General features: G+C 51.4%; 1 protein-coding gene and 1 pseudogene across 1 annotated transcript; one reads left to right on the forward strand and one right to left on the reverse strand.

Moving 5' to 3' along the window:
- Window positions 1-1,162: 1,162 nt before the first annotated feature.
- LOC112632869 (ral-GDS-related protein-like) lies at window positions 1,163-12,026 on the reverse strand. Its single transcript, XM_025398994.1, has 14 exons — window positions 11,886-12,026; window positions 11,313-11,459; window positions 11,161-11,175; window positions 9,141-9,313; window positions 7,576-7,769; window positions 7,125-7,435; window positions 6,135-6,350; window positions 5,660-5,763; window positions 5,093-5,162; window positions 3,461-3,535; window positions 2,909-2,983; window positions 2,296-2,319; window positions 1,825-1,946; window positions 1,163-1,280 (listed from the first exon to the last, which is right to left on the reverse strand). The coding sequence occupies exons 1-14, from the start codon at window positions 12,024-12,026 to the stop codon at window positions 1,163-1,165; spliced, it is 1,785 nt and encodes a 594-aa protein (XP_025254779.1).
- Window positions 12,027-21,954: 9,928 nt separating this feature from the next.
- LOC112632876 overlaps window positions 21,955-25,616 on the forward strand; it is a 29,617-nt pseudogene continuing 25,955 nt past the window's right edge.

The raw sequence follows: 25,616 nt of genomic DNA on the forward strand, positions 1-25,616 counted from the left end.
GCTCTAAAATGTTGTATAGTCCCATGTGTTTGTATTCACATTGTTAGCAGTGATTTTTGTGTCCCATCCAAAAAGAACAATAAATAAGAAAAAGTATTGCCAAATCAGTTGCACGGTCTAAGGGTTTCTTGCCATAGATAATTTTTGCTCTTGTTTTCTTTCTTTTTTGCAAACTGCATGCGGAGATACAAATTTTGCTGAGATACAGACTCCCACTTTCCTTATAGGAGCTTTGCGGCTCCAGGATTGGGTTTAGGTGTTTATTTGGTGTTGATTTGGTGTTATTACATGTTTTAGACCCTGAAATGTTGACTTCTTTGTCTTATTTTTGTCTGATACAGCACAAAGGGAGTTGTGTTCAAATTAAGCTGTGGGAAATCCTTTAGATACTGGGTTCAAACGATTCTCTCCTTCCTTGATGTTCACTTAGGTGAGAGGTGTCAGAAAGTCTGGGAAGATCCATAGTGGAAAACGTTTATCTATTTCGTGGAGACTGATGGCCAGCTCCCTTCTGCCCAGGACTTCTGGAGAAGGCCAGCCCTACCACTTGCTTAAATACCTCCCATCTCCAACCCTTCAGTAAATATTTAAGTGCTTCATTAAAGATTTAAACCTTAAGGAAGTAGAGTGACCCAGTGGAACTTGAATTTAACTAGAATTTAAGTTTGAGAGTAGCTGGTCAGTAGAAGAAGTGTGGTAGTTTGGGTGACATATTATGGTTTTTAAGGGTTTTTGGTTTTTGTTTGTTTGTTTGTTTTCCTTAAACAGAGTTAACAATAATCAATTTGAATAAAGAAGGAAAACATTAAACAGTTGGTATGTGTAACATGAACGCTGTTCCATGACTTGTTCAGCCATAGCCTCAATTTGACATGCTAGACTATGAATCCTAAAGACTGGTATACAGTTACTACATTGGAGTTACTTTTCTCATTCCAACAACTGTAGAACATTTTGAATAGCATTTTAAAATTTTATTTTAATGAAAGCTTAGAAAAAAAAAAACCTTACTTATACATTAAAGAAAGTAAACATAAAATAGTCTCCCGCCTGACTCGCAAAAGACCCATGGCCTGATCCTGGCCAGCAGGAGCAGCTGGTGTTAAGGAGCAGGGACTGGATGCAGCTGAGCTGCCAGCCTCCTAGATGTGGTTCCCTGGTGTCACGGTCTGGGTGAAGGATGGTGCAGAGCTGGTGTTCTGGCCAACATCCCGGTGGGGTCCCAGCCACTGCAGGATGTTGCTGGCCTACTGGGATTTGGGCTCCAGCTGGCAGGAAAGCTTGTAGCTGCAGGAGAGAGAGGTAGCTGTGAGGCCACCATGAGCCACACATCAGGTCCCCTCTCAGTGCATGCCCAGCTGAAATCCTGGGTCCCCAGCGGTCCCCATGCAACAGGGCTTGATGCTGGCCGTGGAGTCACGGCCATAGGCTCTCTGTAGCTGGCCACAGGAGAGCCTCCTGTAGGCCACGTGGGGTGGCTGACACCTATAATGTCAGTACTTTGGGAGGCTGTGTGGGGTGGATTGCTTGAGGTCAGGACTTAGACCAGCCTGGACAACATCGTGAAACCCCATCCGTACCAGAACAACAACAGCAGAACAACAGGACATGGTGTCTGTACCTGCTGTACCATATCCTGGGACATGATGTACAGCGGTAGTCCCAGCTGCTTGGGAGGCTGACAAAGGTCTTGAGCCCAGGAGGCAGACGTTGCAGTGAGCAGAGATGGCGACACTGCAGTGCAGCCTGGGTGCAGAGCTAGACCATGTTAAAAAAAAAATGGAGCGCCTTCTCCCACCCTCTGCCCGTCTGCTAGGCCCTTACCTCTCCTTGTCACTGAGTTGCTCCATTCTTTTGAAATAGGTGACAAATTTCTCAAGAGGCCGAAGCCTGTAATTCATGGCAGCCACTTGGAGCAGCTGCATTTCCTGCAGAACTCGGACCTCCTAGAGACAGAGGAGAGGTTGATGACACGGCCTGGGTGGAAGATGCTGAAGGGACCTTTGATAAGGAGGGAGAAGGGGCTGATCCCTGGGGCAGTTTTTTGAGGGGTCCCCATGCAGCCCCCAGCCTGTTCTCAGAGTTGGATGTAAACATGCCCTCCTGCAGGAACTGGTTTTTGATCCAGTGCCTTTCCCACTCTCTCCACTGGGATAGGTCTCCTCCTCCTGTGTGTGTCAACCCCTCCCAGTAAACCTAAGATGTAGAGGATGGAACCAGGGAGTGTCCTGCCCAGGGTGGACTGTGAGGTCCACATCCATACCCTCCTCCAATGTTAGCGTCCCAGCTGCTCACCTTCCTCCTCTTGTTGATGTTGCCCTGGAAGGCAGACAGAGTCCATCAGAAAGGTCCCTGGCCCACAACCAGCCCCACCCCACCCCTTCCCATGCTGTACTACTGCCAGGGACACCAGAGTCAGGGGATGTGCACGTGACAGGACTTGGATCTGCCTCAGACTCTGGGTTCTAGAGCAGGGGTCATGGGAGCTGAGGCTCAGGGACACTGCCCCAACTTTTTCTGATGATAGACAGGGAAACTGAGGTCTCTTATAGAAAGAAAGCACACAGTGACCCTGGAACTGTCTGCCCTTGGAGAGGCTCAATTTCACTCTCCAATTATGGGATACCCTGGGGAGTCACTGAGTCCAGCTCAGCCCACACCTCAGCAGCTTTGCAGTCAGGCAGCTCTGCAGCTTCACCACTCAGGGATAGGGACTGGTGGCTGCCATGGATCCTCTATCACGCAGAGGTGATGAGATGGGCCTGACACCCCCACCCACAGGAGCAGCTGTGAGGCTCTCAGGAGAGGAGGTTTGCTTAGGGCTGAGATCTAAGGGCTCGGTCCACGACCCTCTCCTCCCAAGCCTCAGGATCCTGGTTCCCAACCAAGCTGCCCCAGGCTCACTCACATCCAGATCGTCCGGGATGGCCGAATCCAACCTCTGTAACACAGTCAGAAAATCCCCCAGGAAGGGGACCACTCCCTGTGCCAAGGAGGGTTGGGGAGGTGGTGATGAGTATTGGCCATCAGATGGCTGCCCACTGTCCTGTCCCATGAAATCCCATCAGCCCCTGTCTCCCAGAACCCCCCTCCCTAGGTCTCCCGGATGGAACAGCCAAAGACCCTCAGCTGCCTTTCCCAGTTCTCTGCCTCCTCTATCCCAGCAGACCTCCAAGTCTAGTTGATCTCCAAGCACTCCTAGTTACCTCTGTGGTGGGATATTAACAAGTCACAAGGACCTGTGGTCCCAACCTTACCCTTCCCCACATCCACTCTGAGTCCAGCTTTCCCAGACCCTTGCTCTTGTCTCTCAATAGAGGTTTTCCAGGCCCAGTGGCCACAAGAGGACAGGGCTGGGGAGGAAGCACCTGCTGTCTTGATATGGAGGCCTCCAGCTGGCGGGGAAAGGAACCCTGTCCTGTGATCTCTTGTGATCCCTCTATGCCACAGGCTCACTCACCTTCTTTTGCCTCCGTAGCCTCATCTGGGCTCTCTGGTGGTTCCTCTCCTGGGTGGCCACCTTAAAGCTCCCCGCCTGCCAGGTGTCAGTGATGGAGACAGTGAGGCTCTCCTCCCTTCCCCCAGTTACAACCCAGCCACCCCGCCCTTGGATCCCCAGGGACTGGTGTGAATCACCTGGCAAGGTGCTCATACCACTGGCCCAGCACCACACTCCCTGTGTGTGTCACCCAGTCATGCAGCCGGGCCTCCCTGAGACTGTTTCCTCTTCTATAAAGAGTGATCAAAACCACAACTACTTCACAAGGCCTCCTTAGTACTGTTTCCTGTAGGTGTTCCCATTGTTCTCACCCTCTTCCCTCTGAGGAAGAACCAGGCATGAGCACCAGCAAATTATTTTCTTTTCTTGACCCTCATTTCCATTCTGTGAGGGCTGTGCTACAGGCTCAGCATCCCTTCATTTTCCAGATGAGGAAGCGGAGACCCAGAGCAGGCAGTGACTCCCCAGGGACCCGAAAGAGAAGGCACCTCCTCCCCATCCTGGAGGCTCTGTCTCGGCTGCCTTCACCCGATATCCCAGCACCACCACCCATCAGGGTCGTGTTCTCTGAAGTCTCTGAGTGTCTAGGTCTCCAGCCAGGCACAGTCGGGAAAGGGACAGGGCGGTTTAGGAGACCTGGTTAAGTGGCACCTGCCTATCCAAGCCCTACTGGAGTCTCTGCCACACAAACTGGGTTTCAGCCATGCGAAAGGTTTTGCCTCGCCAATGATTCCCCCAGGGGAGTTCTGTGCACAGAACTCTTTCTTCCTCTACTCAGGAAGTGGCCTCCTGTGGTGCCATCTCAGATTGACATGGCGGGGTTTTCCAGAATCTTGGGTGGGGTGACAAGTTGTCTTCTCATTTGCATGGAATATTCTGAGATCTGGTCAGGGAGGATCCCCTAGGAATGCATGAATCCCCCAGATACTTGTCATGAGCTTGTGTCACTGCTAACTGGTGACAGTCCTGTGACATGACCGTTTTCTGGTATCTGCAAAGGGCAGAGGGGGGAGTCCCAGGAAACACGTATGTCTATCCTGAGCGTGCCCATTGGTACCCATAGCTGTGAGGTCCACTGGACTCCCGGGCACATGAGCTTCCTTTGTTTTCGTTCCCCCTCTCCCCCAGTGTGGGCAAAGGCCCCCTGCCCGTGGAGGTGTGCTGCAGACAGAAGCAGCAGCAGAGGCCTGGCTTCCTCAGGAATTGCCGGCCAGTTTGTGGAAGGAAGAAAGTCCCACCTACCGTAACCATCCCCCAGCCTGGAGGAAGCTCCATGCCAGCAGTGTGGACCAGCATGGGAGCCAGAACCCTGCTAATGCTGCAACTCATCACCCCGGCTCGGCAGCCCAGCAGCCGTTGCCAAATCCCATTTCCAAGGCCTCCTGCACCTGTGCCCCCACCTGCCCGTGGACCACACAGCTCTCTCCCTGTTGGCCCTAGGTAGGCATGGAGTAAATTTTTCAAGTCCACTTTTAGTAGATGATTCAAAACAAAACAAAATAACCGCTCCACACCGGGTCCAATGCCCTTCCAAACTCAGTCTTTCCTCTGACCCTTAAACACTTGTCCCGCATCTCCCAGACTCCACTGTACCTTGATCAGCAGGTCCCTCTTCACGGCAGTGTCTTTTTTGCAGAGTTGTTTTAGATATTTTGTGCTTTTACTATGGACAGAGGAAAGAAAGAAGGGTAAATTTGTGAATAAGCGGAGAGATTTGTGAGTTCCAATCCAATCCCTTTTGTTTGAAAACCCAGAGAATCCCAACTTAGTGCGTGAGAGTTTCCAGTGGGGTCCTCTGTTGACAAGGTCTGCAGAGGACCAGGGTGGGACCCGTCATGCTCCTCCCCTGGCCCATCTCCACTTCACATGAGCCCCCGCGTGTTCACAGTTAGCTTCCAGCTGGACACCGTTCCACTGCTGGGTGCAAACACCTGAAAGCCTGCAGTTGGCTCCAGTCTGTTCCTGATGGTTAAAAATCCTTAGTCATGAGTTGGAAATCCTTGCCTAGAAGTCCAGGGCAGCTTAGTGACCACACCTACCAGCCCATCCCTGCTTCCAGTGTCCCTGGTCTCCAAGAACCTTTCAGAGTCGAGGGCACATGGGGAGACCTATGGGTCCCTAGGTCAACCCTGGTGCTCCCGTGGAGGGAAGCCTCCTCACCTGGACACTGCTGCCCATGTCTTGTGTAGCCGATGTATTGGGTTGCTGCACAGAGCAGAGACGATGGCGTGCACCGAGGAGAAGTTGTTGAGGCTTAGGCACTCCTGGAGAGGGAAGAGTGAGCTGTGAGGTCCAGAGTTGCAGCCTGACCCACTTCAGCCTCAGCCCACTCTGCTGAGATCTCCCTTCCTGGACAAAGCAGAGGCCCAGGGAGCCTCAGGAGGGCACATCTGGGGCCGAGTGAATGTCACTCATCTAGGAGGATTTTAGTTCAACCCAAGGAAGAGCCCAGGTCAGAAGTGAGCAGCCCCCACTGGGCCATGGGAGTCAAGGTCAGTGAAGCTCTGGCAAGAAGGGCCTAGGGGATGTGCAGGGCTCAGGCCAGAGATACAGATGCCAATCCTAAAGCTGATGGAGGAGAAGGGGCAGTTCCCCATTTTTAAGGAGAGAATCTTCAGGCCCAATCATAGCTTACCCTGGCCACCTTGATCCAGTGCTCCACCACCCTGGCCCTGTCCTGGGCCCTCATGCCGTGGTTCCCGAGGCAGGAGGTGGTGACGCAGTTGGCGAGCCTGTTGAAGTGTGCGATGGTGGCGTGAACTGTGGGTGCCACGTGCTCATTCCCCTTCTTAGTTCGTCGGCCCCAGATGGAGCCCAAACATTCGTAGAGCTCCACCCTCTTGAACAGCTCCTTTGGGAGTAGGAGGAGAGTGTCATAGACCACAGACGGAACACACCCCAGCTCAGAGTCACCTACAGTCCCAGGCAGGGACTGAGCTCACAGTCATCCACGATCTCTCTCAGGAACTGAGCTGGAGCTCAAAAAGCTTTAAAATGGGCCTCAGACGTGTGGGATTCCCTAGCTTTGATTTTCTGCCCACCGAGGGCCCTGAATGCATCATGTCCCAGAGCCCAACAAGAGTGGGAAGAGAGAGTGACATTTTCTCCCAGACCATCCACACTCCCAAGAACTAGAAGGTGGCTCAGACCTGCCGTCCTGAGGACTTATCTTCCTCCCATGCAATCATCCTTATACTCGTTCTCTCCGTACCGGTGCACTTTCCCTGTGGCAGCTGCAACTATGGGCTCTGTTTGGGTGTCTGCCATAGAATCTAGTATGCATCAGATACCTAATAAGCGCTGAGGGTAGTGAGGCTCCTGAGCAACTGGGTGAGTGACCCATGGCCCTGCCTGCCCCTCATTGAGCACCGCCCTGCCCTGCTTTCTGTCCATCCCCTGTCTTTCAATCTGTACAGTCCCTCTGTGCAGCTGGCATGGGCGATGTCCCATCTCTGCTGTCCACATGCAGACAGGGAAGACTTGTGGATGAGGAAACTCATCCGGATCCCGTGGTTGGTAAGAAGTGGAGCTACAATTGGTCCCAGGGTATTGGCCACTTCTCAGGGAGAGGCTGGTCTGAGACAGCTGGTGCCAGAGGCACAGCCTGCAAAGCCTAGCTGCTCACCGCATCCATAAGGGTCAGCTGCTCTGCTAGCAGTCTGGGAGAGAAGGTCGTGACATCAGGCAGCTCCTCAGTGGGTTGGTTGTTTACAGGACAGGGACAGGGGGACTCTGGAGTTGACTGTGGCTCCAGCACTGTCACTGGAGTGGACCCTTCGCCTGGTGCTGGTGCTGGTGGTGAATGTAGATATCCTGGTGCATCCAGGGCTGCACGTGACTTTGGCTCCAGAGCAGGCCCGAGGTCCGCCAGCAGTGGTGGTGCTGGCTCCAGGGCCAGCATTGTTAATGCCTGTGGCCCAGGATGTGGAGCAGGATCTGGAAAAGGAGAAAAGGTCACCCCACCAGTCACTTTTCACTGGGCTTTCCAAGCACAGAAGTGACTGAATGGAATTTAAGGGACTTGTAGCCCCAAAACACCACCCCTGGAAAGTCTTCCAGACTGCAAGCCACCTCACCATGTGGCTTGGTCTCGTTGGGCTCCAGAGGCATCAACTGGCCTAGGACAAGTTCCTGGTGGTCCTCCACGCCCAGTCCAGGCCTGGTGAAGTTGCTGAAGGCCAGCTTTATCTGGAAAGATGACCGTTGCGAGGACTGATAGCACAGTGAAGTATTTTCAAGGGGCCAGGTGAAGAAAACGCAGGTGATGGTTCTGGTGATGGAGTGGACAGCTGAGTGAGAGACCTGGCCTTCTCCCACACAACCCTCCAGGGCACCCTTGTGTGGTTCTGGGCCCCTGACCTGTTGCAGCCTGTGTAGAGGACAGCCCCACCCTACCCCCAAGCCATCAGTGGTGACCTGGAAGGGGCAGACCTGGCCATGCAGCAGGACTGTACAGACCCTTCTGTGCCCCAGCGTCCTACAGACATTCTCTTCCCAAAGGCCCTGGAGCACAGCACTGTGCACCTGGGCACTCAAGATGGCAGCTCCAGGGAGATTTGTGAGCAGGTTTGCTCATGAAAGCTCCAGCTCTGGCTCCCCTGGTCCTGGGGGAAGGAGGGTGGGGGCAGATACAGAGTGGAGGAGGACAGGGAGAGCTGGGACGCCATGGTGCTGGGGATGAGTCTCTCAGTGGCCAGCTGTGACCCCGGCCTCACCTCTCCTTTGCAGGGCACCTAAGTCTCCATTTACAGAACTCACTATTTGCCTCTTGCAGGGGAAGTCCCCAGATGTCAGCCTTCTCATGGGAATTTTAAGAGGTATGTGCCCCAGGGCTCCTTGAGTCTCTCCCCAGCCAGAGTCCATTCTTTTCCCCCATGTTTTGTGGGTGAGAAGGCCCTTCAGAACCCTAAATCCACCCAGTGTATACTTGTTGCTGGGCTCCGTCATTCTAGTCAAAATCTGGGAGGATGCCACCATATGTAGAAGAGGCCATGAGGGTTTCATCTCTAACATTCTGTAGATATGACCTGTTTATTCTGTCTCCTGTGAGCGCCTGACTCTTAAGTAGAATCGAGGCCCAGGGATTGTCATCTGCTTTGTTTATGACAAAATGGCAAGCCACAAGAAGAGCGGTGCACAAATGAGGTGTTTTGTATGTATGTGTTGAATGTGTGAACCCCATCCGTTGGAGAACCTCCAACATGAGCGTCTCCAGTTGTCTGTGGGCCTGCGGCTCCCTTTTCAGCACCAAGGGACCCCTCTTCTGTCTGTGTCAAGGAGAAAGACCAGCCAGAAGGAATCTCAGACATCCTGTATCAATGCCGTGGTAGACTTGCTTTGCTATGTGTTTTTCCAAACAGCGAAGGATATGGGCCATTGAGGCAGAATGCTGAGAGCTGCTTCAGTGAAGGGGAAAAGTAATAAACATGAATAACAGCACCCGCAGCAGATATTCCAGAGTTTTAGGCTCTAGGGACCCCTTTGTTTGCCATGTCTTAGATCATTCAGTCCCCACAAGAACCCTGTGAGGTTCAACTCCCTGTTCCGGAGAAGCCAACCGAGGCTCTGAGAGCTGCATCTTCAAGACTCAGCCAGTAGGGCACAGAGGCACCTCCGTGCCTTGGAGGGGATGGACACTCACCTTCTAACCAGCAGTTCCAAAAAGTGTGGCATGGTGATAAAGTCCCAGGAGGGGCCCAGGCAGGTGGCATAGGAGGAGATGGATTTAGTTAGCAAGGCTGGAACCAGGGAGTCCAACAGCTTCTCCCCTGTGCTGGGCTGGAAAGTTGGCATCCTGCAGATCTCATTTTCATACTAGGGTGACAAGGAGGGACATGGGAGTCAGTGGTAACACCATGAACCACCAGAGGATCGGGATCTGGAAGTCACACCAAGAAGCACCAACCCTTCGGGGACTTGTGCATGTGGAGAACCTGATTGCCCATGGTGAAAAGGATTCTAGGCTTTCCAAGTAAAATTGTATGTGAGGATGGAGAAGTGATAAAATGATTCATGCCTTCAAGGCATCGTCACGGTGTTTGTCAGCTGTGGTGCAGTCGCGCCCTCTGTATCAACAGCCTACATGAAGAGCATCATCCCTGCAATCCTCAAAAATCACCCTCATGGTAGAGAAGAGACATGGGCTTTGGATGTCAAATGTCTGCTCAGCAGCACCCGGGTCAGAAGGGAGCACCTTCCACGGGGAGGACTGGATGAAATTCCCTCTAGGCCACCTGAGGCTCCACTTCTGATATGCAAGGGAAGGGCCTGGGGAGGCCTGATGCCCTCCTCATTTTAGTGACAGCACACCGGACAAGAGGGATATGATTGTTTTTGTTCCTTTAACATAAATGTGAGTCTGGAGAAACAGCTTTGGCTATTCCAGCCCTGGCAAAGTGGAAAATTCCGGAAGACTCCTGAGTGGGAGAAAGTGCATCCCAAGGCCCAGGATTTGCCAGGCCACTCAGGGAAGAGAAAACTTAGGCAGTTAGTGAAGCCGTGAAAGGTTAAGCAAATGTATGTTTGAAAGTGGAAATGAAACAAGGTGATTTTCTCTGCCACACAGACAGCAGACTGGCAAAAAGTTGAAAGCATGTTAGTATTCAGGGGAGGCTGCAGTCAGAGACGAAGCTACCTTCAGAGGCTGCTAGTGACTGTGTGACCAGCTGGAGCCCTTTTGGAAAGTCAACTGGCTAGAGCTGTTGAAACTTGCTATCTGCACATCCTTTCACCCAGATTTCCCTTTCCCGGGTGTGTGTCTTCCTCAGGGGATTTGTATATTTTATGAGTTGAATTGTGTCCCCTCCCCCAAATGTAACTGTTTCTATTCTCAGCCCCAGAAAATGTGACTGTGTCTGGACACAGAGTATTGCAAGAGGTATTTCAGGTGAAGTGAGTTCATTAGACTGGCCCCTAATTTAATATGCCTGGGGTTCTTACAAGGAGAGGTGGTGAGCGCACAGAGAAGTTGAAGAGAAGACCCTGTGCTGACCGAGATAGAAGTCAGCCATCTCCACGGCAAGGAGAGAGGCCCAGAGAAACCACCCCAGACTGACAGCTTGATATTGGGCTTCCAGTCTCCAGAATTGTGAGGAACCAGATTTGTGTGGTTAAGCTCTGCAGTCAGCGTGCCATGTTATGGCAGCCCTGGCAAACTGCTCCAGCCTATTAGGACACACATAGGATTATGCTCCTTGCAGAACAGGTGCCTAGAAAGGGAATTTTATCATGACAGGCTCCACCAGCACTGAGAGGCTGACCCCTGTGGAACATGGCTTCCCTTGAGGAATATTACAGTGAGATGCAAGGGTACAGCTCCTGCCTGATGGGGATGCAGGGATGAGTTCTGTGAGATGATACTTTAAAGACAGATCCATAAAGAAGCTTCACCTTCTTTTGTTGTAATCAATGTCCACCCCCACGTTATTTGTGTTAAAGTTTTGGATTTTAAGTCCTGGAGGAGGTCTGGCAGGGCAGTGGAGATGCTTGTTGCCGGAGATACACTTACGGTGGGGAGTTAAAATGATAACTGTGTGAGTATGTTGCTATAATTTTACCATTATACTCAATTCTTTGTGGCAACATGCTGAGATACTCCTGGCTTAGCATAAAGTGAAAACAGATGGAGTTTCTGTGATCTTCCTCTGATAGGTGAAAGGGACTTTGCCTGTAACCAAGTTGCCACTGGGGACTAATGGCAGCCAGATTCCTTTGGAAGAGAACACTGGGCCACTCAAGTGGGAAATCCCTAGGACAGAGCATTGAGTCCCTATATTCATGTCTGAGTCCTGGGCCCACCCTCGTTTTCTGGAATCCCTGTCTGTGGAGACCCTTCTGTACCCAGTCTCACCCCAGACCAGCACTGGCCGTGGTTGGTGGCGGTGGGCCCCTGCCCTTCTTTGAAGAAGTTGGAGAAATGGAATCCATCCCACAGCTCCTGCTTGATCTGCTGTGTGGAGCTCTGCAAAGAGAGTGCCCGAGAGCCGGGCCAAGAGGTGTCAGTGGCCTGCCTGGCTGACCCCACAGTGGCACACCCCCATTAGAACTCCTTCCTGGTGTCCCCATCCCCAATAGGATTTGGCACATAGGAGCATCTGCATAGACCTCCAGTCAGAGAAGGTTGAGGTCTCCAGCAGATGCATTGGGATTCACATCTGAGCAGCAAACTGTGTCCTCGACACTGAACTTCCCATCCTGCCAGGCATGGTCTGGGCGGTGAACCTGACATACCTACCAGGCTCCAAACACCTGACAACCTACCTGCTCCTGTCCAGGGAGGGCCCCTCATCTCCTGTTTCCCCCAAACATATGGGGAGGGACTCAGTGCTGCCCTGATGGGCACAGCTGAGGCCTGGCCTGGACGGGCCTACCCTGGGCCCTGTGTTACCTGAGGGTGCCTTCTGGCAAAGGGCCAGAGGCGTCGAGGGTGAGGGTTGAACCAATGTCTATATTCTCGAGAAAGACTCTCATTTTGGCCTCTTCTGCGACGAGGAGGTCGGCAGCACGTCGGGACACAGCAGGAGAACATGTTCTCTGGAGTGTCGCCCACCAAATGAACTGGAAATGGGGCTGTGTGTATAATATGGGTGCCTAGTTACCAGAATTCTAAGTTCTACTGGGGGTCTGTTAGCAAGGAAGTGAGGTCACATCTTGTAGGTTCCATCCTGTAAGCTCCTCCTTTCCATAAGACCTACTCAAAGGCCCCTCTGGGTTTCTGATCACTCACCCTCCCCCGTCAACTCCTTACCTTTCACCATTATGCAAAAGTGTGCCCCTTCAGCACCTTGGGAAGACCTGGATATAACCGGGGTCCCAGGTTTGAGGAGCCAGTGCTGGGTCAAACAGTCTTTATCTTAGCAGTTGTGAGACCCTAGAGAACTCCTTTGGTGTTTTGGGCTCTCCCCACCTTGCACAAGGGAGTCATGCTAGCATCATAACCCTTCCTAGGGAACTCATGAGGTGTGTTTGAGATAAATCTTAAAAACCTCATGGTGTGGTGGTCCCTGTAGATATTGCACATACTTCGAGATGGAAGAACTACAAGAAGGGGTGAGAGGTAGCATGGAATACAACTCCAGTGGGTCTGGTGTCCACAGTGTGGTCTCAGGAAAAGGCACTTTTGCTCTGGGCCTCATCTTTCATGCTGCAGTACTGTACGAGGTTGAGATTAAATGAAATTCAGACATCCTCCTGCTCTGACATTGCACCTTCCAGTGTCTTCCCATTTTATTTAGACCCAGACCCTATGCCTCATCTCAGCCTAGGGTGGGTAGCATACACAAAGACAGCACTGAGGGCTTAGTGACTCCCTTCTGAATGATAGAATAGGACACAGATGGTGGAATAGCACTTCTGGGCCAGTTCAGGCTATTTCAGCAAAGAACCGTAGCCTGGGGAGCTCATCAAGAAGAGAATTGTGAGTTCTAGAGGCTGGAAGTTGGAGATCAGAGTACCAGCCTGGTCAGGTCTTAGTGTGGACACTTCTTCCCCATTCACTGAGCTTTTACAGATGCTGTCCTTTCCTTGGAGGACAGCTCAACTTTAGGAGCATGGGTAGACCTCCATTGAAAGCCCAGCTCCCACTTATAGCTTGGTGATCGTAAGGAAGTCATAGAACATCCCTGTGCCTGTTTTCTCCTCTGAGAAATGGCATTAGTGAGAATTGCTTCCCTTTTCAATCACAGAGAATAAAGCATGGAAAAAAGGTAACTCGGTGCCATTGGGCAGAGAGTGAGAGCCCAGCAAACCAGAGAGATCAGCTTGCCCACATCAGTGGTGAGGAGTGCGGAGAGTGGGTGGGGCTGGGGCAGGAAGCAGGCCAGCCTGCCAGAGCCCAGGAACAGGTGAAGGGCAAGAATGAGCTCCTCACCCTGAATTCTCAGGGGACACAGGCATGCAGGGGCTGTGGGGAACACAATCATCAGGGCTGCTCTCATTCCCCTGGTTCCCTCCATATCTGTCGTGGTCCCAGGGCCCCCTCTCCCTGTGTTTCCTCTCTGCCCTGCTTTCTTCCTGGCTGCCCTTCCAGGACTCATTTTTGGCCCTGGTCAGGTAGAGTCTTGAGGTCACTATAGGCCTGTTAATAACTCCTCTGAGGTTCAACCCACCGTTTGTTGAGACCTCTGAGCTTACTCAGAAAGCACCTCCTGCTGGGATCTGAGAAGGGGCTGGAGGGAGCTGACAGTGCAATGGCAGTTTTCCCTGGGATGCTGCTCCAGGGCTCGCTGGCAGGTATCTGCTGAATTCGAGCTTTCTTTTGGGTCTCTGGGGTTCTGAGGTGTGACTTTCCCTCTGAAGACAGGCTGAGCCCCTGGTGGGTGTCTTAGCCTCAGAAATGGGTTCCCCCTGAGCTGTGAGCTGTTCTCTACCCTCAGTGTGCTAGGACACCTCACACCTGGCCCTGCCCATTCCGGCTTCCGAAGCCGACAGAGGGTCTGTAGAAATTGCTAGATACGAAAGGGCTACAAATAAGTCATAGGAAGTGTATTTACATAACTCAGTGGTTTTCAGCCATTACTATACATTTACTTCAGGAAAGGAGATATTTAAAAATGTTAATACCATGTGTCACCCTGCAGAGATTTGTGTTTATTTGATGGGGCAGAAAACAGGCATCTTTGGTTTTTTGTTTGTTTGTTTGATTGTAACAGGATCTTGTGCTGTGGCCCAGGTTGTAGCGCAGTGGCATGATCATGGGCACTGCAACCTTGACCTCCCAGGCTCAAGGAATCCTCCCTTCTCAGCCTCCCAAGTGGCTGGGACTATGGGCATGTACCACCATGCCATGCTAATTTTTGTGTTTTGTAGAGACAGGGTCTCACCATTGCACTCAGGCTGGTCTTAAAGTCCTAACCTCAAGCTGTACTCCTCCCTCTGCCTCCCACAATGCTGAATTTATCTTTTAAGATCTTCCCTAGTGCTTTGACTAGGCACCCAAGCAAAGAAGGCTTTGCTTGCAGAAGGCTTGTGTAACCCTGTTGAGGCTGCATCTTCTTCACAGCCATCAGATTGTTCCCTGAGGTGTCTGCTTAGCAGCGCACAGGCTATTTACATCAAGGGCTTTGGGGAGTTGTTGTGTTTGGGGGTTGGCTGGGGCATTTGTGTTGGCTGTGGGATCTGTCACAAACTGGTCCCATGGGACACCCAGTCTAGGATCCTTCTTCCCAGACCACCATCCTGCCTCTCACCACTCCTATGGCAGGAGGCCAAAGATCATGACCCTGTGGACAGAGGCATCCAGGTGCAAGACTGATGTTGGGTGAGTCATGTGGGGAGGGGCGAGGCACAGCTGCTTGCTGGAAGGGTGTTGGGAAGTATTGGTCCACCAGCTGTCACGTCCTCCTGTTCTGCTGAATCCTAGTGATCCTCACTTGGAGTCTGGGTTTCAGAAGGGTGTGGCCCTGGGTTCTTGGCTGGCTAGGCTGGTATTTTTGCAGCCTCTTTGGGGCTCTTGTATGTGAGGCCTGACCTGAGTTGCTTCAGGAAACCTTTGCCCCTGAGGCTATCTCCTTCTTAAGAGCAGAGCCTTTGTGTGGAGATCTGGCTGGCCTCCCTAGTGCCCAGCCTGTCCTGTCCTGTTATGTCTGGGTTTGGGGCTGTGTGCTGGGGTCTCTTCCCATAGAGGAGGCAAGGTCAGTCGTGTGGGTCAGAGTGAAGCATGGCAATCCTAGCTGGCTGCGCCCAGCCTTTGACTGGAGGAGTCTGAGTATGACCAGGCCTGGGGAGCTGCCCTTCCTGGGAAACAGCTTGTCTCCTCCCCTATTGTGGAGTCTCTGGATGTGACCCAGAGTGTGCTGGGCCTCTGTAGCATGTGCTGGGTGTAGCCGTGTGATTCAGGGTGGGAGGTGCAGGGGATCATCTGCTCTGAGCCAGGTAAGGCCTGGACAGGACTGGGGCACCTGTCGAAGAAGCCGGTTCTGATGGGAGAGCAGGCATGGATAGGGAGGGGACAGGGTCACCAGGGCTGTGTGTCACCTGTTCTTGCTGCTTGGTCTGCCCTGGGAGTGATAACAGAGGTGGAGGCTGCTGTGGACCCACTTTGGCTTCCCAAAAGCCGGTGTTCATGTGGGGAGCAAGGCAGGTGGGGGACAAAGCTGGTCTCTGAGGTGTTGAGTCATCCTTTATATGTCTTTGTCCTTTTTCTCTCTGCTGTCCCCAACAGCTCTGCTGTACCAGTCCATTGACCAAGTAAGTCACTCAGAGCATCCTGGTCCTACGCACCAGTGTTAAGGCCCCTGAAGGGCCGGAGAGGGCTTAGGAGTTTCTCAGAAGACTGAGCGCGGTGTGGGAGGGCACCAGAGTCACTGAGAACAGACCACTTGAAAAGTCAGGCAGAGGGATCCTGGGCCCTGAGTATGCCTCCCTGGCCTGTGGTAACCATGCCAACAGGGCCAGGGCCTCAATAGAGCTTAGCTACTGAGCTTGACATTTGGCCAATTGCTCTCAGTGGAGGCAGGAACGTCCTGCTTCCCCAACCCCTGTCTTTTGGTCTCCAGTATCCTTGGAACAGCTGCAGGGTGGGTAGAGGGGTGTCTCTCCCAGCTGCTTGATGAGATGAGCCTCCACCTGGCTGCCTCTGCTAGGGGAAAAGAGTAAAGACTGCAGCGGGGAGAAAAGCCAGCTGGGGCGCTTTTAGAGTCAACCCTGCTGCTCCGATTCTAATTTTCAGTTCAGATTTTGCAGGCATGAGTGTGGGTCCCTGAGGGCCTGCGCTTTGAATTCTTTTGGTGAGGACTGAGCATGCCCAGGGGCTTCTCATATGAGTCCCAGAAGCACGGCCCCGAATTCACCACCTCACCCCTTCCCAGGACCTGCTGAAGCACACACCTGTGGACCACCCAGACTGCCTGCCGCTACACGATGCCCTCCGCATCCCCCAGGAGTTCTTTCTGTCATCAGTGAGGACATTGACCCCTCTGGACTGCAGTCACAATGGACTCCCAAGAGGCAGGTGAGCTCAGGGCCCAGCAAGGCCTCACACTCAGGTTGAGGAGCCCGGGGTGGACTAGATCCCCAGTTTCTTCTCTTACGGCACAGGTATCACTTTGTGCCCCTGGTCTCTGCAACCCTGATCCCCCATTCGCAGTCAAGGAGAAGTCTTTGGACCTTGGTCACACTGATTTGATTCCCTGTGGCATTTTAAGCCCTAGACCGAGAGCTTTGAGCCCAGTGTCTCAATAATTTTCCTAGGAATCCAGTGAGCCAGAAGAGGAGACAGGCCTGGAAAGTCTCTCCATGTCCATAACACAGTCTTTGAGCTGTGTCAGAGCTGGATTCTTTTCCTCGGGTGGGCTGTCTGGAGACCCCAGGCATTGTTCCCCACACCAGGGAAGTCAGCCTGTGGGTATCTCATTCTTGATTGCAGACACCTGCCTCTGGCCAGCGTGACGCCATTGGGGTGACCCAGGAGGCTGAGGGAGCAGGAGATCTCAGCCGCTGTAGATTGGCCTGCACGAGCAAGAGTCAGGGAGTGAGCCCCACAGAGGGAAAGGCTAGTACTAGAGGTGGCCAAGGCCATCCAGGTTGCTGGAGCATTTTACATGAGCTCCTGAATGTCAGACAGCAGTTTCTCTGGGGGCCCTTCTATATGCAAGGGTGTGGGTTAGCCCAGTGAGGGGAGGCAACACTCAGCATTAGAGGCACAGTTCATCCCTGTGGGTCGGCAGCCTGGCCCAGATCAAAGGCTTCCTGATGGATAGAGGTTGTTAAATGGCCCTTAGGAGTGAAGACTTTGTGAGCGAGGGGCGGATCTGGAGAGTGTCTGATGGTGCATAGGGAGCTGTTGCTGTGCAGTTGCTGGTGCCAGTTTGCAAAACCATGGAATGTCACTAGTTTGTTTTGGTCTGGGAATATCTAAAAAATCTCTGAAAGACTTCGAGTAGCATCGGTTGTAGGTCATCTTAACTGTACGCCCTCAGTACATGCACCTACATATTGCAGTATACGTAGGTCACACGGTGTGTCATGGAGACAGGAAAGGCTGGGACAGATCGTCACAGCCCCAAAGAAGCCCTCCTGACTCTGAGAGTGGCTGAGCAGAAACTATGGAAATCCTCATGGAGTGGAAACCATCCAGAGCCCAGGTGAGAGGTGGCTACAGGTCGTCCCAGGACACTTTTGCGGCCCCACCCAAGGCAGCCCGGGGTCTCCCATCCCCTGGGTGTTCTTTTTTAAATGTGTCCACCATACATGAATTTGGGTTTGGTTCCCTCGTTGGGTCTTGTTGTTGTGTATTTTTGTGTGAATGCCAATACCACATTGTCTGGATCACTATAGCTCTTCTATGTCATTTGTAATCAGGGAGCATAATACATCCATGTACTTTGTATTTTCCAGTGGTGAGATTGCTAGATGACATAGTAGTTGTATTTTTAATTTGAGGAGGAACTGCCGGCTATTGCTCATAGTGCTTGACCTGGGAGGCAGAGATTGCACTGAGCCGAGATTGCGCCACTCCATTCTAGCCTGGGCAGCAGAGCGAGACTGTCTCCAAAACAAAACAGAGGTTCTCTGTGACAATGACTGCATCAGCCCCTCAGGAGGGAGCGCTTCTCCAGGGCAAGGTGAGGGGAAGCCCAGTGATGGGAGCGCTGCCCGGAGAGGAGTCAGTGCCAGTGGCGGGGGCCCTGGGCTTTGGCCGAGGACTGTGCATTGGCAGCTGCTCTGCCTCTCATAGCCCTTCCCAGCTGCACATGTCGTGAGTGTCAGTGTGCAGTCACAGGCCTGCCTCCTTTGGGCCACTTGGTGACCATGATTTTTGCCTGTGGGGCAGGGTAATTTCAGGATCTAACTTAATGCACTTGGATGTTCTTAGCCCCAGGAGGCAGCTCTTCTCATTCTAGCCTTTTGTTTTGTTTTGTTTTGTTTTGCTTTGTAGAAATGGGGTCTTCCACTGTTGACCAGGCTGGTCTCAAACTCCTGGGCTCAGGTGATCCTCACACCTTGGCCTCCCAGTGTGCTGGGATTACAGGCATGAGCCACTGTGCCATGCTAATTTTCTCACTACTAGTTTTTGTAGAGCTAGGGTCTCACTGTGTTGCCCAGGTTGGTCTCGAACTCCTGGCCGGAAGTCACCTTCCTGCCTCAGCCTTCCAGAATGCTGGGATTACATCCCTTTCTTACCTTCTCTGCCAGAAGAGCCCCCGTAGTGTGTGAGTGCTGAGTCATGCAGTCTTCTGGGTGCTGAACGGGCTTTGCCGCTCTGGTCCTGGCCTCCGTATGTGGACGTGATCTGTGTGAACAGCTGCTACACTTGGTATCACGACTACCAGCACCTGGCGTTGATTCAGCTGCAGCTGGCCCCCAGTTTGAGAATTGGTGTAAGACTTATCACAAGCCCATTATTCAGAGCGAGTACAGAGCGACAGAATTGTAGGGTTTCACCAGGTAAGTGGTGTTGAACTTTGTGATTGTGTGTTCTCTCTGGGCAGAGATGTCACTCGCCTCCCCCGGCCTGGCCTGTGGCCACTGCAGTGCTCCCCTTGCTTCACCTTTGGGCTCACCTCCCGCTACCCCGTCCGCGTTGCCTTCTTGCCAGCAGCCAGGCCTCTGCCCCACTCACTTGGTCCTCAAAAGTGGCCTCCTTACCGGCCTTGTTTCCAGACAGCCTCGTATCATCCATGCCCAAGTGGTCTTTCTAACTCCTGACCTCAAGTGATTTGCCTGCTTCAGCCTACCCAAATCCTGGGATTGTAGACGGGAGCCACCACACCTGGTCTGTCCTCATTTTTTTATCCCTCTCATTTTTTTGTCTTCCTCTCCAAAGATAGATTGCTTTATCTTGTGGGTTTCTTTTTTCATGTGGATTCCTGAACCCCATCCAGCCCCTCGTTCTCTCCCCAGTCAGCTCACACTCATTTGTCACAGCTCCGGGGACTCCCGTTGACACATAAAGAACAGCCACCCACAGTGGACTGCGCCGTTCTGTTTGCACCCTTAAATTTATCGTGCTTACAGAATGCCACTTCTGCAAACTAGTCAAGTAGGGGGAAGTGGCTCGTGGATATGCACCCTTGCTCATCGCCTTTGAAAAGGTAACCAGTTCTGATTTCTTTTTTCTTTGAGACAGAAGTTCATTCTTGTCACCCAGGCTGGAGTTCCGTGGCACAATCTTGACTCACTGCTACCTCTGCCTCCCAGTTCAAGCGATTCTCCTGCCTCGGCCTCCCAAGTAACTTGGATTACAGGTATGCACCACCACTGTCTCCTAATCTTTTTTTTTTTTTTAGTAGAGATGAGGTTTCACCATGTTGGTCAGGCTGGTCTTGAACTTTTGACCTCAAGTGATCCACCTGCCTTGGCTTCCCAAAGTGCTGGAATTACAGGCGTGGGCCACCATGCCTGGCCCCAGTTCTGAATTCTTAAGAACCTCTCAAGAGGTTCTAGGTCAGCACTGATAGACCTGGGTGCTGCAGGTGCTGGGTGTGGTGGCTCATACCTGGAATGCTAGTGCTTTGGGAGACCGAGATCAGAGGTTCTCTTGAGCCCAGGAGTTTGAGACCAGTCTGCACAACATAGACCCCATCTCTACAAAAAATTTAAGATTAGTTGTGGCCAGGCATGGTGGCTGACACCTGTAATCCCAGCATTTTGGGAGGCCGAGTTGGGTGGATCACGAGGTCAGGAGTTCGAGTCCAACCTGACCAACATGATGAAACCTCGTGTCTACTAAGAAAATACAAAAATTAGCTGGATGTGGCGGTGTGCACCTGTAATCCCAGCTACTCAGGAGGCTGAAGCAGGAGAACTGCTTGAACCGGGGAGGCAGAGGTTATAGTGAGTCAACATCGTGCCACTTCACTCCAGCCTGGGTGACAGAGTGAGACTCCGTCTCAAAAAAATAAGAAAAATAAAAAATAAAATTAGTTGGTTATGGTTGTGCTTGCCTGTAGTCCCAGCTACTTGGGACGCTGAGGTGGGAAGATTGTTTGAGCCCAGTAGGTCAAGGCTGCCGTCTGCCATGATTGCACCACTGCACTCCCACCTGGGGGACAGAGTGAGACCTTGTTTCAAAAAAGAAGCCTTGTAATGATAGAAATGTCCCTTATATGCACTGTGTGAAATGGTGGCCACTAGCTACATGTGGCTATTGAGGTCTTGATATATAACTAGAATAGCTGAATTTATTTAGTTTAATTAAAAAAAATTTTTTTTTTGAGACAGCCTCACTCTGTTGCCCATGCTGGAGTGCAGTGGCATAATCACAGCTCACTGCTCAACCTCCTGGGCTCAAATGATCCTCCCTCCTCAGCGCCCCAAGTGGCTGGAACCATAGGCATGCGTCACCACACCTGGCTAATATTTAAACTTTTTGTAGAGACTGGGTCTCACTGTGTTGCCTAGGCTGGTCTTGAACTCCTGGGCTCAAGTGATCCTCCTACCTTGACCTCCCAAAGTGCTGGGATTCCAGAGCTCAGCTGCCATGCCCAGCCTGGTTTAATTTCATTATACATACATACATACATACATACATACATTTATTTAAGATAGGATCTCGCTCTGTTACCCAGGCCGGAGTGCAGTGATGCAAACACAGCTCACTGAAGCTTTGACCTCCGGGGCTCAAGCAGTCCTCCCACCTCAGCCTCCCAAGTAGCTAGGACCCCCGGTGTGTGCCACCATGTTTGGCTAATTTTCGTAGTTTTTGTAGAGATGGGGTCTTGCTATATTTCCCAGGCTGGTCTTGAACTCCTAGGCTCAAGCAGTCCTCCCACTTCGGCCTCCCAAAGTGCTGAGATGACAGGCATGAGCCATCATGCCTGGTCCCAAGGCATATTTTTACTTCTAGTGTAGTTCAGCCTTAAGACTATACCAGCAGATAGAGATGGAAAAATAAGATGAATCGAATATTAAATTACATTTATAAATAAAGCAGTTACTAATTAATGACTTTCTTTCTTTCTTTCTTTTCTTTCTTTCTTTCCTTCTTTATTTCTTTCTTTTCTTTCTTTCTTTCTTTCAACAGAGTCTCGCTGTTGCCCATGCGGGAGTGTAGTGGCACGATCTCTGCTCACTGCAAGCTTCACCTCCCAGGTTCACGCCATTCTCCTGCCTTAGCCTCCTGGGACTACAGGCACTAACTACCATGTCCAGCTCATTTTTTGTATTTTTCATAGAAATGGGGTTTCACCGTGTTAGCCAGGATGGTCTCGATCTTCTGACCTCGTGATCTGCCTGGCCTCAACCTCCCAAAGTGCTGGGATTACAGGTGTGAGTCACCACACCTGGCCATGTTGGTTTTTTTTAAACCTCCTTTTTTATTCTGGGTTAGATCATTCCCTGGCTGTCTTTACCCTAGCATCAGTGAGTCCTGCAGTCACTACAGCCCCCTGCGAAGTCAGATATTTTCATCACCATCAAGTGGATCTTCATTTTTTATCTGACATTTACAATTCTGCCAGTTCTGACTCTTAAATTCTCGTTGCGTTGAATTCCAGGATCCATCTCTGATGTTCAGTGAAGACAACTAGAACAGTCTGCTAGAGCAGTACCATCAGGGTCTGGATCAAAAACATAGAAAATACGTGGTTGGAGAGCTCATCTGGAATTTTGCCGATTTCATGACTAACCAGTGTAAGTGGCAGTTTGGCTCATGGGATAATGTACCCGTCCTCATTTTTTCAGGTTGCCTTGCCCTTTCTGGATATTTTGGTTGTAAGAATATTGGAAAGAAAGTGAGGAAGCTGGTTTAATCCATGTAGTTGCGCTGAGGATTTCCTAGGTAAAGGAAGTGGTGTTTAGGAAGTAGGAAAGCAGTCAGGCCCCCGCTTCCCAAATACAGTAAAAAAGCAAACGGGAGAGTCTCCTACAGTGAGATGGAAATGGCTAGCTTGCCTTTTTCTTGTCTATTTCATAGCCAAGGAGGAAGGAAAAACTGGACCTCATTATGGATTTACTTTTGGGATGCACTGATTATTCCAGAGGAAGGTACAAAGTCTGAGAAGCTTAAGGTATTTCAGTGTGTTTTATATTACTCACTTGCAAAAAGCAGGCTCATCAAACACAGGTGAGTTTCAACACATCTTGAATATGGCAGCATTTAAAAGTCTTCAGACCGGGCATGGTGACTCATGCCTGTAATCCCAGCACTTTGGGAGGCCAAGGTGGGAGGATCCCTTGATGCCAGGAGTTTGAAACCAGCCTGTTAAGCATAGCAAGACCCCATCTCTACAAAAAATAAGCACATTAGCTGGGCATGGTGGTGTGTTCCTGTAGTTCCAGCTGCTTGGGAGGCTGAGGCAGGCGGATCATCCGAGCACAGGAGTCGGGGGCTGCAGTGAGCTGTGATTGCACCACTGCACCTGAACCTGGGTGACAGAGTGACACCTGTCTTTAAAAAAAAAAAATGGGTCTTCAAAGACCAGAAGATCTGTGCTGTCACATTGGGTGACTGAGGGGCTGCCAAATTTGCAATGAATGTTTCCCTTTTCTTCTTAGTTTATGGACTTACCATAAACTCAGGATGGCAGTTTGGAGGGTTGGAGAAGGATATGGTGATGGCGGGAGTTACAATACATTACTTATAGGGGAAGACAGGCTTTTGAAAGGTTAACGCTTAAAAGTGAGAATGGAAAAGGGATGAGTGAATGAACAAGATGAGGTGAGAGGGAAGAGGTAAAGGGAAAAGGAGAACAAGAAGCTCTTCTCTGCATCGTACCTGGGATGAATGGTTTGTGGGGATATCCCTGATGGTAGTTTTGTAGAGAGGCACAAAGATTTATGTGGTAAGAAATGAGCTGTAGGCCCAGCGCAGTGGCTGACAGCTGTAATCCCAGCACTTTGGGAGGCCAAGGAGGGCGGATCACCTGAGGTCAGGAGTTCAAGACCAGCCTGGCCAACATGGAGAAACCTTGTCTCTTCTAAAAATATAAAAACCACCTGGGCGTGGTGGCAAGTGCCTGTAATCCCAGCTACTCGGGGGGCTAAGGCATGAGAATCGCTTGAACCCAGGAGGTGGAGGTTGCAGTGAGGGAAGATCACGCCATTGCACTCCATCCTGGGCAACAAGAGCGAAACTCCATTTCAAGGAAAAAAAAAAAACCAAAAACAAAAAACCAGGGGGCTGGGCGCAGTGGCTCATGTCTGTAATCCCAGCACTATGGGAGGTGGAGGTGGACAGATCACGAGGTCAGGAGTTTGAGACCAGCCTAGCCAACATGGTGAAACCCCGTCTCTACTAAAAGGACAAAAATTGACTGGGCATGGTGGCGGATGCTGGTAATCCCAGATACCTGGGAGGCTTGAACCCAGGAGGTGGAGGTTGCAGTGAGCCGAGATCGCACCACTGCACTCCAGCCTGGGCAACAGAGCGAGACTCCACATCAATAAAAAATAAGATTAAGTGAAGGAGGAGGAAGAGGAAGAAAAAGAAGAAGAAATAGCTAGGTGTGGTGGCTCAGGCCTGTAATCCCAGCAATTTGGGAGGCGGAGGAGGAGCAGGAGGAGGAAAGGAGGAAAAGGAAACAGCCAGGCCAGTCGTGGTGGCTGGTTCCTGTGAGGAGGAGGAGGAGGAGGAAAAAGAAATGGAGGAGGAGGAGAAACAAACAGCCAGGCCTTGTGTAGTGGCTCATGCCTGTGAGGAGGAGGAGGAGGACAAAGAAATGGAGGAAGAAAAAGAAAAGGAGGAAGAGAAAGAAATGAGGAGGAGGAGGAAAAAGAAATATAGGAGGAGGAGGAGGGAAAAGAAATTGAGGAGGGGGAGGAGGAGGATAAAAAAACAGAGGAGGAGGAAGAGTTGGAGGAGGTGGAGTAGGAGGATGAGAAACTGGAGGAGTTGGAGGAGGAGGAGGAGGAGTTGGAGGAGGAGGAAGAGGAGGAATTGGAGGAGGAGGAAGAGGAGGAATTGGAGGAGGAGGAGGTGGTGGGTTTACAGGTGGAGCCACTGCCTCTGGCTGGAAATCACATCTCATCATGAGATTTGGAGGGTACATACCTGAACCACATTAGCCTTCAAGGGAAATTCCGGGCACCTGGCTATTCCTGAGAAGTAAATTAGCAACTTGATAAGAAGAAGGTAGTAATTGGCTGAGTGCAGTGGCTCACACCTGTAATCCCAGCACTTTGGGAGGTCGAGACAGATAGATCAACTGAGGTCAGGAGTTCAAGATCAGCCTGGCTAACATGGTGAAACCCCATGTGTACTGAAAATACAAAAATTAGCTGGGTGTGATAATGGATGCCTGTTATCCCAACTACTGAGGAGGCTGAGGCAGGAGGATTGCTTGAACCTGGGAGGTGGATGGTGCAGTGAGTGGGCTTAGATTGGGCCATTGCTCTCCAGCCTGGGAGACAGAGTGAGACTCTGTCTCAAAAAAAAAAAAAAAGAAAAGAAAAAGAAAAAGGTAATAATAGCTCAGAACAATAGCCACCCAAGTCGGTTAGAGCCACAAGATACGTGATCCCCTATAGAAAGTAAACATAACATCTTGACAAATGTCCCTAAGTTGTTTTTCGGGAGCGTAGATCTCCACCGGATGAAAAATGGTGACAGCTTTCCCTTCGACCTCAGATAAGGGTGAACCGAGGACTGAACTCTCACTGGAGTTCTTTGTTCCAAATTTCTTCCCGAGGGGCCTGGAGGGAATCACACTCACAGGCAAAAACTTAACACCCCTTCTGCTGACCCCAAGGTTTTAGATAAAGCTTTGCTTTCTTAGCCAACTGTAAAGGGAAGAAATGTTTGAATTGGCCAGGTGTGGTAGCTCACGCCTGTAATCCCAGGACTTTGGGAGGCCGAGGCGGGTGGATCACCTGAGGTCAGGAGTTCGAGGCCAGCCTGGTTAACATAGTGAAACCCTGTCTTTGTTAAAAATACAAAAACTAGGCCGGGCGCGGTGGCTCAAGCCTGTAATCCCAGCACTTTGGGAGGCCGAGACGGGCGGATCACGAGGTCAGGAGATCGAGACCATCCTGGCTAACACGGAGAAACCCCGTCTCTACTAAAAAAAATACAAAAAACTAGCCGGGCGAGGTGGCGGGCGCCTGTAGTCCCAGCTACTCGGGAGGCTGAGGCAGGAGAATGGCATAAACCCGGGAGGCGGAGCTTGCAGTGAGCTGAGATCCGGCCACTGTACTCCAGCCTGGGCGACAGAGCGAGACTCCGTCTCAAAAAAAAAAAAAA

This window comes from Theropithecus gelada, chromosome 10, assembly GCF_003255815.1.
Source record: "Theropithecus gelada isolate Dixy chromosome 10, Tgel_1.0, whole genome shotgun sequence".
NCBI classification, from domain to species: domain Eukaryota; kingdom Metazoa; phylum Chordata; class Mammalia; order Primates; family Cercopithecidae; genus Theropithecus; species Theropithecus gelada.